Here is a 13162-nt window from a genome sequence, read left to right as displayed (position 1 = left end):
ATACCGTATAAAATAAATCAACAGCTGTGATGGAGATAATTTGTTAATTCGACATGGTGGGATCTTTTTGTGTCGTTATAATTAATTATGCGAGAAATGGCAGTGGAAATGCCTTTATGTGCAAATATTGACATACACTGAACCAAAATATAAACGCAACATGTAAAGTGTTGGTCCCATGTTTCATGAGCTGAAATAAAAGATAATATAACTTTACTCGCATAAAAACAGTGGATAGAAACGTGGTTATTGTTAGAATTTTTGTTGGGTCCAAATTGGATGTTAGGTACTATAGTTATTGAATATTACATGAGTCCTATAAATTGAAATTGCCAATTTGGGTATAATCATTACACAGGTGCACCTTTTTCTGTGACAATAAAGGGCCACTTTAATTTTAAAAAAATGTTTATTTAACTAGGCAAGTCAGTTAAGAACAAATTCGTATTTACAATGACGGCCTACTGGGGAACAGTGGGTTAACTGCCTTGTTGTCACATGTGCTCTCTCTCTGGCCTCTAGGTCACCAGGCTGCTAGTTATGGCGCACACCTGTCACCATCGTTACACGCACCTGCGCGTCATCCAACTCACCTGGATTCCATCACCTATATTTGTCACTCATTACACAGGTTCCTTCCCCAGACGTTATTGTTTCTGTTCCTGTGTTATTCGTGTTTCTTATTTTGTGTTGTGTTTATTAAAACACTCCCTCCCTGAACTTGCTTCCTGACTCTCAGCGCGCTACTTTACCTTGTCAGCTCGGGGATTCGATCCAGCAATGTTTCGGTTACTGGCCCAATGCTTTAACCACTAGGCTACCTGCTGCCCCTAATGTGCAGTTTTGTCACACAACACAATGCCACAGATGTATCAAGCTTTGGGGGAGTGTGCAATTGGCATGCTGAGCTGTTGCCAAATAATTAAATGTTCATTTCTTTACCATTTATTCGCTTCCAATGTCATTTTAGAGAATTTGGCAGTATGGGCAGGAATAAGCTACGGACAATGAACACAATTGCATTTTATCGATGGCAATTTGAAGGAACAAAAACACTGTGACGAGATTCTGAGGGACATTTTTGTTCAGTATAATAACCATCATATCAAAGTTAACTTGGAGTCATGTGATGAAATGGTGTGTGGTCCTCCCACTACCACTCAGGAAACCATGCACTTTACTAGGCTACAGATGAAATAACTTATGATGAACTTCACAGGGTGGTGAAGGGTGATCTTGATGCACAGGTTGATCTTGATGCTCCTTTCCAATAAATATAGAGGGTAAGATTCTGGTGACATGATGATCGATGATTGACTGCTGTTTGACAAATAAGAATCCATAATAATCTCATCCTGTAGACTAGCCTACCCACATTGTATCTGCGAGTTGTTGGTTAGAGCGCACGTGCCAAGACCAGAGTAGGCACATTTGCTATTTAATACAACAGTTTTTCTGGAAAAACTATCGGGGGAGTTGAAAATTCTTTGGAAACACACAGATTTATTTTTTATTTTTTTCATTACATGAAAACTTAAGCAAAAAAGTACATTGTGTGCACTATGTCATCAGGCACTGATTTTTATCCACAAGTCCGTTTGGTGGAAACACCACTGGTGGGAAAATGCTCATTTGCTTTATGCGGATTTTAGAATATTCACATAAAAATCTGTTGCCAATTGGATGGAAACCTAGCTATTGAGTAAGACATGAGGAATCCAAAGAAGTGGGCAAAAGCCATACACGGATCCCCACACCAATCCAACCCAAACAACGAGTATATAGTATCAATTCTCTATGTTTGAAAGGTAGTATGGAGCTGCAGCTTGGAGTATTGTTTCTATCAAATCAAATCAAATTTTATTTGTCACATGCGCCGAATACAACAGGTGTAGACCTTACCGTGATCTTGCAGAGTTACTCCACCACAAGAGTTGCATTTGGCAAAAGGCATGGCACAAGCCTACTCAAGCTGACTGGCTATCGTTCAGGCGAATTAGAAATAAGTGCACTCAGGCTATCCGGAAGGACAAAGTTAGTTACTTTAAGGAGCAGTTCTCTCTCTATGGGTCTAACTCCAAGAAATTCTGGAAAACAGTTAAAGACCTGGAGAATAAACCTTCCTCCTCACAGCTGCCCATGTCCCTTAATGATGATGATGTGGTTGTTACTGACAAGAAGTACATAGCAGAGCTCTTTAATCACCATTTTATTAAGTCAGGATTCCTATTTGACTCAGCCATGCCTCCTTTCCTGTCCACCATTTCCTCTCTCCCACCCCTTCTAATGCAACCATCCCCGATGCTTCTCCCTCCTTTTCCCCTGTCTCGCTTTCTACCTGCAGGCAGTCACTGAGTCCGAGGTGCTAAAGGAGCTCCTTAAACTTGACCCTAAAAAAACATCTGGATCAGATGGTTTAGATCCTTTCTTATTTAAGGTTGCTGCCCCTTTAATTGCCAAGCCTATCTCTGACCTTTATAACCTGTCTCTCCTCTCTGGGAAGGTTCCATTTCTTGGAAGGAAGCCACAGTTCGTCCTTTATTTAAAGGGGGAGATCAGGCTGATCCTAACTGTTATAGGCCTATTTCTATTTTGCCCTGTTTATCAAAAGTGTTGGAAAAACTTGTCAATAATCAACTGACTGGCTTTCTTGATGACTATAGTATTCTCTCAGGTATGGAGACATCACTGCACTCTATACTCCTCTGTAAACTGGTCATCTTCTGTATACCCGTCGCAAGACCCACTGGTTTTTGCTTATTTTTAAAACCCTCTTAGGCCTCACTCCCCCCTATCTGAGATATCTACTGCAGCCCTCATCCTCCACATTCAACACCCGTTCTGCGAGTCACATTCTGTTAAAGGTCACCAAAGCACACACATCACTGGGTCGCTCCTCTTTTCAGTTCGCTGCAGCTAGCAACTGGAACGAGCTGCAACAAACACTCAAACTGGACAGTTTTATCTCAATCATCTTCATTCATTCTTAATCATGGACACTCTTACTGACAGTTGTGGATGCTTTGTGTGATGTATTGTTGTCTCTACCTTCTTGACCTTTGTGCTGTTGACTGTGCCCAATAATGTTTGCACCATGTTTTGTGCTGCTACCGTGTTGTGTTCGTACCATGTTGTTGTTATGTTGTGTTGCTACCATGCTGTGTTGTCATGTGTTGCTGCCTTGCTTTGTTGTTGTCTTGGGTCTCTCTTTATGTAGTGTTGTTTTGCCTCTCCTGCTGTGATGTGTGTTTTGTCCTATATTTATATTGTTTTTATTTGTTTATTTTAATCCCAGGCCCTCGTCCCTACAGGAGGCCTTTTGATTTTGGTAGGCCGTCATTGTGAATAAGAATTTGTTCTTAACTGACTTGCCTAGTAAAATAATAGAATGAATAAATAAAAACCGTGAAATGCTTACTTTACAAGCCCTTAACCAACAATGCAGTTCAAGAAATAGAGTTAAGACAATATTAGCTAAATAAACTATGTAAATAGTCCAGGTGGCCATTTGATTAATTGTTCAGCAGTCTTATGGCTTGGGGGTAGAAGCTGTTAAGGAACCTTTTGGACCTAGACTTGGTGCTACAGTACCGCTTGCTCTGCGGTAGCAGAGAGAACTGTCTATGACTTGGGTGAGTCTTTGACAATTTTTGGGGCCTTCCTTCCTTCTGAGCAATATATTCTCAGTAAATTTGGTGAGTTTTTTTGACCTGTTCAGAGAAATTAGGGTTTATGAAATTAGGGCTTATGTCCTATCCTATATCCTGATATATATCCTATATCCTGATATCCTGATATTGCCAGGTTCTGACCACTAGATGGTGCTGTTCCTGCTATTAGGTGATTTTTAAAGCACCCCCCCTCCCCCTATTGTTAAAGGGTTAGTTCACTCAAATCACAAAACACATATTGGTTAACCAGTTCGATGGAAAAAGTATGACAGCAACCCATGCTTTGGTTTTGTTTACTTGGCCACTGTTTAAAAAGCAAACTTTTCAGCATTTGTGGCACAAATCCAACTCAAGTCAATAGTACCTATATTAGCCCTTTCACACTTCATTTTCAAATCATCTATAAGTAACATCATTGAGTTACACAATACATTTGTTGATACAGGAAGTGTGAAAATATAGGTACAATTGAGTTGCATTGGATTTGTGACACAAATGCTAAAACGTTAGCATTTGAAACAGTGGCCATGTAAACAAAACCAAAGCATGGGTTGCTGTCATACCTGTTCCATTGACTGCTTACAAGAAAACCAATATGTAATTTGGGTGAACTATAAAAAATAATCACCTAATTTCAGGATCAACACAATCTAGTGGTCAGTACCTGGTAATATCAGTATGAGACATAAACCCAACAACTTCAATTACTAATTTCTCTAAACAGTGGGAAAAATCATTACAAAAGCCGAAGTCAGCTTGCTGGCGCCTGGTCCTCCAGAAGGAGTCGCTAGAGTGCGATGGGACAAGGAAATTCCGTCCGGCCAAACCCTCCCGAACCCAGACGACACTGGGCCAATTGTGCACTGCCTTATGGATCTCCCGGTCACAGCCCGCTGTAACACAGCCTGGGATTGAACCTGGTTCTGGAGTGACACCCCAAGCACTGCAATGCCGTAGACCGCTGCGCCACTCGGGAGGCCGTACAAATCCTCTTTAACATCATTCTTAGAATTAAATATGAGCTTACATTGTCTACTAATCTAGTTAAGCCCATTCATATGTGTCCCAGTCCAAATAATGACAGCTGGATCACAAAGACAGCTGGATCTTGGATTCCTCTTACAGCTTACGGGATATCTTGACTAAACAAGTTATTCATTGAATTTCGCCCTAAAATTACTCACATTTTGCTGCAATTGACGTCGCTCTCTTGCTGTCCTATGAGTCACAAGTTTCTATAGGAGCTGATCTTATTGGCTGTTTTTACACATATTCACCAGATGGCAGCACGCTCCCATCTGAGCGGTTTAAATTACAGGAAGACTGTTTGGATCATACAAGAGACGCTGCCAGCATTGCCCACTCGACACATTTCCTCCGCCTGTGCAGGCATTCTAATGGGGACTTAAAAGGACCCTGGTCTTTGATACAACGAGAGGCACAAGATAACAGCCATTGGGGAGATTTGCTGACTCATTGAGATACCTTAAAAGTGAAGCATGAAATCCACGAAGCCAGTCAGATCCAATTTAAATAAGCTAAATGTGACTTTCAATGGAAACACATGCTCATAAGCCAATTGTTCTGAGAAATCCAAAGACCGTCTAGGTGTTGGAATTGAGACAATAGAAAATGGTGAAGTAGCCTCCTTGAGTAGTCATCCTCTATCTGGTTGATTGTGGTAGTTTTCTTCTTTTAGAACATTGCAGCATGAATCTTAACTCTCTAAAAGATTCTGATTACCAAAATACTCCTCATATGATGTAGGACTAATGCTGTGTTATTTCCATTTACTCAAGAGAACACAAACAAATGATTTATAACATAACTAATGGGGGTTCTAAACATCTAATTGCTTTAGTTAGGTTCTCAATTTAATAATAATAATATACCACATCAAAAATATTACTTGAAAGATGACCGAACATAAGTTTTATAGTTACACATTATTGTGCTGCATGAGATTGAAGAGCATACTGGAGATTATATGTGGATTTTAAATGCTCAAAGGAAGCTCTCAAAATTTGTCGAAGACATTTTCAAAGTTAAACTCTGCTATTTGCTAGTAGACAGACAAGAATATCAAAATCTGCCTCTGTCTGAAGTAAACATGTCTGAATGTCCCTTTTCCAGGAGTTTGGCCGGAGCTACAATCTGTCCCCACCTGCCGCCAAAGCACCATCGCTGGGCCTCCGGTCATCATCTGGATCCCCCTTTCCCTCATACAAACCCCTGGTACAGGCCTTGTCTGCTCAGGCCCTCCCGGGGAGGCAGACGTCATGGCTGGACAGGAGTCACAAGCCTCCTTCCCCCTGGGAGGCCGCAGCTCACCACCCCATGGGCCTGGTTGACGAGGCCTTCGCCTTCCAGAACCTCCAGCAGGCCATCGCCTTCAACGTTCGCTCAGCTGCCCAGCGCAAGCTCCTCCCTGAGCCCCCTGCCGAGTGGAAGGCTAGGGTGTCTGACGACCCTCCCAGGAAGACTGAGGTATGGAACCCGAACCAAAGATGGAACAAGAGACAGAGCTGGGGTCAGAGCCAGGGTCAGAGCCAGGGTCAGAGCCAGGGTCAGAGCCAGGGTCAGAGTCGGAGTTACAGCAGAGTTATGCCTCCGTTCCTGTCCCCGACCAAGAGCATAGCCTCGGCCCCCGCTGGTCCGACTGGCTACAGGTCCCTGCCCAGACAGTGGCAGCCACAGAGGTTCCTGACGGAGACCAACATCGGGCCCTCGGGGGCTATTCATGGGTACGGAAGGCCCCTTGGGGGCCAGCAGCAGCCGAGCTACAGATCTGTGTACCACACTAACTGGAGCTGGAGACGCTAGAGGCAGACAAACATGATGGTTACTTCATAACAAGACCAAAAAGTAACTCCAGGATATTCAGATGAAGCTGGTAATTGTGGCCATATATATATCACCATTAAATAAAACTTGGGACAATGGGATAACACATTGATTGAGGAGAGTGAGGGGCTAGCTATTATGTTTGTGATGTGTATAGGAGAGAGTTTAAGAGGGAGGTCTGTTTTAGATCTGCTTATTCAGTTTCACTGAGAATACTGCTAGGAGTATACAGATGATGACATTCCCGCATCAGAATTTAGTTGAGAGAGACAGACTGTTGCATTGCATTCAAGTGTGCATAAATGCCAGACAGATTAAACCAGTAAATGTTTTGGTATTGGGGACACTGTCAATGATGGTTCTATTTTAGCAAATGGGCCACTATTGAGTTTAACTTTATCAAGTTTTCATTGGACAAAAATCAATGAGTGATTGACGGTGCAATTCCACCCTTCTTTTTGCTTCAGAGGCTTTCATTTCGTCCAACACTGTGAGGCGATAGTGGCATTCAAAGTAAGTGAAATCAATAGTATTTCTTTAGAGGATGTAATGGGCATAAAGTATGTTGTAAGGCAGAATGTGTAATTGGCATGTATAAAAATGAAAGGATAGGAGTAATGAATGGACAGGTACACTGAACAAAATATAAACGCAACATGTGAAGTGTTGGTTCTATGTTTATTAATGAGCTGAAATTAAATTAAACCCAGAAATGTTCCAAATGCACAAAAAGCTTATTTCTCTCAAATTTTAGTGAGCATTTCTCCTTTGCCAAGATAATCCATCCACCTGACAGGTGTGGCATATCAAGAAGCTGATTAAACAGCAGGATCATTACACAGGTGCATCTTGTGCTGGGGACAATAAAAGGCCACTCGAAAATGTGCAGTTTTGTCACACAACACAATGCCACAGATGGCTCAAGGTTTGATGTAGCATGCAATTGGCATGCTGACTGCAGGAATGTCCATCAGAGTTTTTGCCAGATAATATGATGTTAATCTCTCTACCATAAGCCACCTCCAAGATTGTTTTAGAGAATTTGTCAGTACTTCCAACCGGCTTCACAACCGCAGACTACGTGTATGGCGTTGTGGAGGCGAGTGGTTTGCCGATATCAACGTTGTGAACAGAGTGACGTATGGTGAATGTGGGGTTATGTTATGGGCAGGCATGGGCAGACAACGAACACAATTGCATTTTATCGATGGCAATGTAAATGCACAGAGATACCGTGACGAGATTCTGAGTCTCATTGCTGTGCCATTCATCCGCCGCCATCACCTTATGTTTCAGCATGATAATGCATGGCCTCTTGTCACAAGGATCGGTACATAATTTCTGGAAGCTGAAAAAGTTCTTCCATGGCCTGTATACTCACCAGACATGTCACCCATTGAGCATGTTTGGGATGCTCTGGATTGATGTGTTCCAGTTCCTGCCGATATCCAACAATTTAGCACAGCCATTGAAGTGGAGTGGTACAATATTCCACAGGCCACAATCAACAGCCTGATCAACTTGATGTGAAGGAGATGTGTCACCCTGCATAAGGCAAATGGTGGTCACGCCAGATACTGACTGGTTTTCTGATCCACGCCCCTACCTTTTTTTAATGTACTGTGTCAGTGGCCAACAGATGAATATTTGTATTCCCAGTCATGTGAAATCCATAGATTAGGGCCTAATGAATTTATTTAAATTGACTGATTCCTTATATGAACTGTTACTCAGTAAAATCTTTGAAATTGTTGCATGTTGCGTTTGTATTTTTGAAAAGTATACATTTGTGTCAAAGACCTTGAATGCTGTGGGAAGTATACCTGCTATGTTTGCTGTGCATCATACAGATCACCCACTCTCACCAATGAACACAAGGCAAGTGTGAAATTGCGGTGCAGTACAATAATGTGCGTCGACAAGCTAAAACCTAGTACGATAGCGTTAGTTGATAGGACACTAAAGCTGTGAGAAACACACAGCAAAACACAGGTGCTACGATAGTGGTTGGTGGCGTTAGACACAAAAGGGTCAGGTTTGATGGTTTTATGATGTTGAAGTTCAACTGTGGATGTATTTACAATGCATCCTGATTTTTGTGGTGTTTGTGTACTCGCATGTCTTGTCAAACGAAATGTGTCAATATGATGCTGGGAAATGCTTAGGGAGTCAATTAAAAGCCAAGAAAAAACCATTTTACATCCAGAGCAAGGAGCTATGGACACAGGGCTGAATACTGATCTTGGATATAAATCACATCTCAAACATCCACATAAATCATAAATATTTAGGTAAGTCCTTTAGAAGACTTTACATAAATATATCAAGGCCAAGATTTCAACACTTACTGCATAGTGAGAAGAAATACTGCTGATGCATTATGGGTCTAAACCAGGCTTAAAACTTGGGAAATGGATAAATCTATAACTCAGCAAGTTGGGAAGACAGGTTATTAAGTACGCTCTCCACTTAGAGAGATCAATTCATTATTTTCTCTGGCTGCCTTTTATGTACTACATGAACATGTGGCAGAGAACAAGGGTTGTGTCCCAAATGGCACCCTATTCCCTATATAGTGCACTACATTTGACCAGGGTAGATCGGGGGCTCTGGTCAAAAGTAGTGAACTATATAGGAAATGAAGGGGAGAGCATCAAGCTCTCTAATTTATCTAACAGGACATTCTTTCTCCTGCAAGATATTTATCCAAGTGATTACACTGTGGGCACCTGGAAAAAATAATCTCCAGGTATGTAACAGTGTTAACACCAGGCACATTAGAGAGAATAGAGTGATGGATGGAAATTATGTTCTTGGACGTTGATATTTGCTGTTGTCCGTGGCTGGTGAGAAATAGGCTTCGAGCAAATAGATAATGTAGAATAAAGTAGAAAATGAATGATTGTATGTTAATTATTTGGTCATGGATGTGTATGAAGTTGAAATTGTGAGATACATCACATGCGTTTGTCTGTGTTACTTATTTCTTTCATTACTTTTCATAGCGGGCCTACCAACTGTATGTGTGAATGCGATGGATCAAATTCTGAATGTTCATGTATCATCTCTTATTATTGCAAGATTTGAAATTCTTGTCTCACAGAGTGAACACTAATATCTCTCTATCATGTGATTTTAGATGCCCACTGTATTTGTGGCATCAGCAATGATATGTTTGAGTGATAGTGATGTATTCATGGTTTTTCTTTTTGGTTTATTTTACACAAACACTTTCTGTCCAAACAATTAGCTAATGTCTGTTTGAACTGTATATTCCCGAAGTTCAAAGTGTTCTTTTCGTTGATTTTGATTTCTTCATTGGATTTCAGTAGGCTACTATTCTGAGCTGTATGAGGCATTTTGGAAAATAAAAAAGCATTTGCCTACTGACTAAGTATTTGTATTGCTGTGTTGTTGTGGGACTGACATGTTTCTGCAGACTGGTCTCATAGACTAGACTTGACATACTAAACGCAAATCCGGGACACTCAAATTAGTATGATATGTTACTTTTGATATGCTTACATAAGATAGAACAGTGGTCACCAACCGGTCGCCAAACATTTCTGTAAAAAACTCAATGATAAAGCCTTGCGTTCCTATTTATTGTATTTGTTTCGCACTGTTGGCGGTACACTGTATATCAACATCCTTCTTGTCAATTCAAATATCCCATGTTGCTGCTGTCAATTGTGAGCAGCACATTTAACACTGCATTCATTCTGAACTGAACCCCAGAATATGCAGCAGGAGGACATCATTACACAGGTGATAAAAAGGTGGCAGAAACAGTACACCACAATACTTTTAAATGTTTTACTCTGTCTAGAAGTGATCAAATCAGGAGAAGAACATGTGAAGGACGCAGCATAGGGAAAATAAGTGTAGGTTCCAAAATGTCCAAAGTTGAGGGACCATGGGGCATAAAATATAGTGTGGAATAAGTAGTAGCTAGAGGGATGGTTGGCCATGGATTAAACATAAAATGGTGTGCTGGTGTGCTTCTGCACCCCTTTTAGGTTATTGTCTCAAATATCAATTCCATGTCTAGTCATACTCAGGGTCTCCGCGTGTGTTCCTGCATTCTTTCCCTATCAGTTGCAGCATTAAAATCGTGGTCATCGTGTGTCTGTGAATCACAACTTTAAAGACGAAAAGTGATCACAGCATTTCCATAAATTGAGTCATACACTATAGAATTTAAGCAATGACAACAGTATTTTGTTGACAACATGGTGGTTCACACTGTGTGTGAATGATGGAATAGTCTTACCCCAGCTGTAGGTCCATTTGAGTTTGTTTGGTCACTTAGGCCTGCACATCAACCAGTACTGGGGCCATTGGAGACTTGGGATGCTTGCTTTCAAAATTCTGCTTGAATGTTTTTGGGTTTGCGTCTGTAAAGATCAATTACAAAATGGAGGAAGTTCATCTGTGGCTTATATTGAATTCAAAGTTGACGCAAATTATAAGCTAAGCAATACGATGCAACAACCTACTACACATATGAAAGACTATCACACAGGCCAGTACAATAGCCTACAAATTCATTACCAACCAACACTACTCACCCGACAGACAGGGCAGGTGTGGACCGGTGCTGCCTTGGCTGCAGTCTTCTGGTCTGCAGCTGCCCTCTTCTAAGCAGCCGCTGCCTTGGTATCAGTCAACAAACTTCAACTAAAGAGTGAAGCATGCATTATATCAATACCATATAAATTAACCCCCCCCACCCACCCACCCCCACACCAATTATACCCAGAGTACAGAATAATGAGTTACAATGGTGGACATCTACAGATCTGAATGGCAGGAGTGTGTATAAGCTTTTATTCCAGCCCAGCTCCTACCTGATAACAAATCATAGCCTATCGCCGTGATTCGTTATGTTGATTATTTAAGTTGGATGTTAGAGCTGGGCTGAGCCCTTCACACACTCATGCTCTTCAGGACTTCCTGCAATGACTGAAACAGACCAAAGCAGGAGTATTGTTGAAGGTTGAAACAGCATACCTAGTTGAGAGGTGATAAGACTCAGGCACACCCATTGCTTCTGGAGTAGATAAGGTAGAAATAAGGTTTGCAATTTGGCATCAATAACATGACAGTAATTCGACCTGGAAAAACAAATGTGTGAATACCAATTCAATTAAAACCCACCACAGCAAGTAGGAATAAATACAGTTACATAACCTTGCTTAGTGGCTATACTAATGATTTGCTGTCCAGAGACTAACAGCAAGTAGATCAATGTCTTCCTGCAGTAAAGTAAGTACACTGTTGACTGAAGAGATACTAAATCAGGCCATTTCTGAAACCTCTCAAAAAGCCAGACCAAAATAATGCAGTTAGCTAGGTTAGCTACATGTCAAGTACCGGAGAAGTCTAATTGAAGTAGGCTACCCACCCCTCAGCCACAGACACAAACAATCATCAATAATGCCTAGCTTCACCATCTAAATCAGCTAGCTAGTTAACTAGCAAGCTAGATAGTTGGTTTAGAAAAGCCAAAGAAAGAAACCAGTTTTTATGAATTTGTCATGCATTTAAATGGATAGACAAATACACAGCTCATGTAGCCATCTAGGCAGGCTAATGTTGCTAACTAGATAGCTAACCATGAGCTAGATAACAGGTATTGTGTAAATGTTAAACTTTCCCAAGACAGTTCACATAATTGTCCATTTAAACACATTTAGCCAATTTATTATTGACTAAATTTAGCTACCATTAGATAGTTAATCGAGAGATTCTTAACTGCCTCGATTCGGTAGTCTCGTCCAGATAATCATGGCCTTGGTGAGTGTTGTGAAGTTTGAGACAGGCATTTCTAGTTGTGTATGATGGCCAAATTAGCAGCTAATTAACATTTCATTTTTTCGGCATCTTTTAATCAAAATGTCACAGCAGGGTAAGCCTACATGAAACACAGCCCTTATTTGAAGTGTTTCTAAAGTCATGTATGGAAAAAATGATGGTGGAAAAATTGGAACCATTTCAATTTAAGGGCTTTCTTGGCATAGGAAACACATGTGAACATAGCCAAAGCAAGTGACGTACAGTTGAAGTCGGAAATTTACATACACCTTAGCCAAATACATTTTAACTCAGTTTTTCACAATTCCTGACATTTAATCAGAGTACAAATTCCCTGTCTTAGGTCAGTTAGGATCACCACTTTATTTTAAGAATGTGAAATGTCAGAATAATAGGAAAGATAATTATTTATTTCAGCTTTTATTTCTTTCATCACATTCCCAGTGGGTCAGAAGTTTACATACACTCAATTCGTATTTGGTAGCATTGCATTTAAATTGCTTAAGTTGGGTCAAATGTTTCAGATAGGCTTCCACAAGCTTCCCACAATAATTTGGGTGAATTTTGGCACATTTCTCCTGACAGAGCTGGTGTAAATGAATCAGGTTTGTAGGCCTCCTTTCTCGCACACACTTTTTCAGTTCTACCAACAAATGTTCTATAGGATTGAGGTCAGGGCTTTGTGATGGCCACTCCAATACCTTTACTTTGTTGTCCTTTAGCCATTTTGCCACAACTTTGGAAGTATGCTTGGGGTCATTGTCCATTTGGAAGACCCATTTGCAACCAAGCTTTAACTTCCTGAATGATGTCTTGAGATGTTGCTTCAA

General features: G+C 40.9%; 1 protein-coding gene across 2 annotated transcripts in view; it reads left to right on the top strand.

The window, feature by feature from the left end:
- Positions 1-7262, top strand: part of LOC112259978 (synaptopodin-2) — a 65716-nt gene extending 58454 nt beyond the window's left edge. Inside the window, exon 5 of one of the 2 annotated variants that reach the window (XM_024434731.2) lies at positions 5805-7262. In XM_024434731.2, the coding sequence (XP_024290499.2) occupies positions 5805-6494 (690 nt within the window). In that variant the 3' untranslated portion in view covers positions 6495-7262. The remainder of the gene's footprint in view (positions 1-5804) is intronic. The other variant, XM_024434730.2, reaches the window with a different exon arrangement.
- The last annotated feature ends 5900 nt before the right edge of the window (positions 7263-13162 follow it).

This window comes from Oncorhynchus tshawytscha, linkage group LG10 (genome assembly GCF_018296145.1).
Source record: "Oncorhynchus tshawytscha isolate Ot180627B linkage group LG10, Otsh_v2.0, whole genome shotgun sequence".
Taxonomy (NCBI): Eukaryota; Metazoa; Chordata; class Actinopteri; order Salmoniformes; family Salmonidae; genus Oncorhynchus; species Oncorhynchus tshawytscha.
Note: the sequence above shows the minus strand (reverse complement) of the source record. Positions and strands in the feature narration are given on the sequence as shown.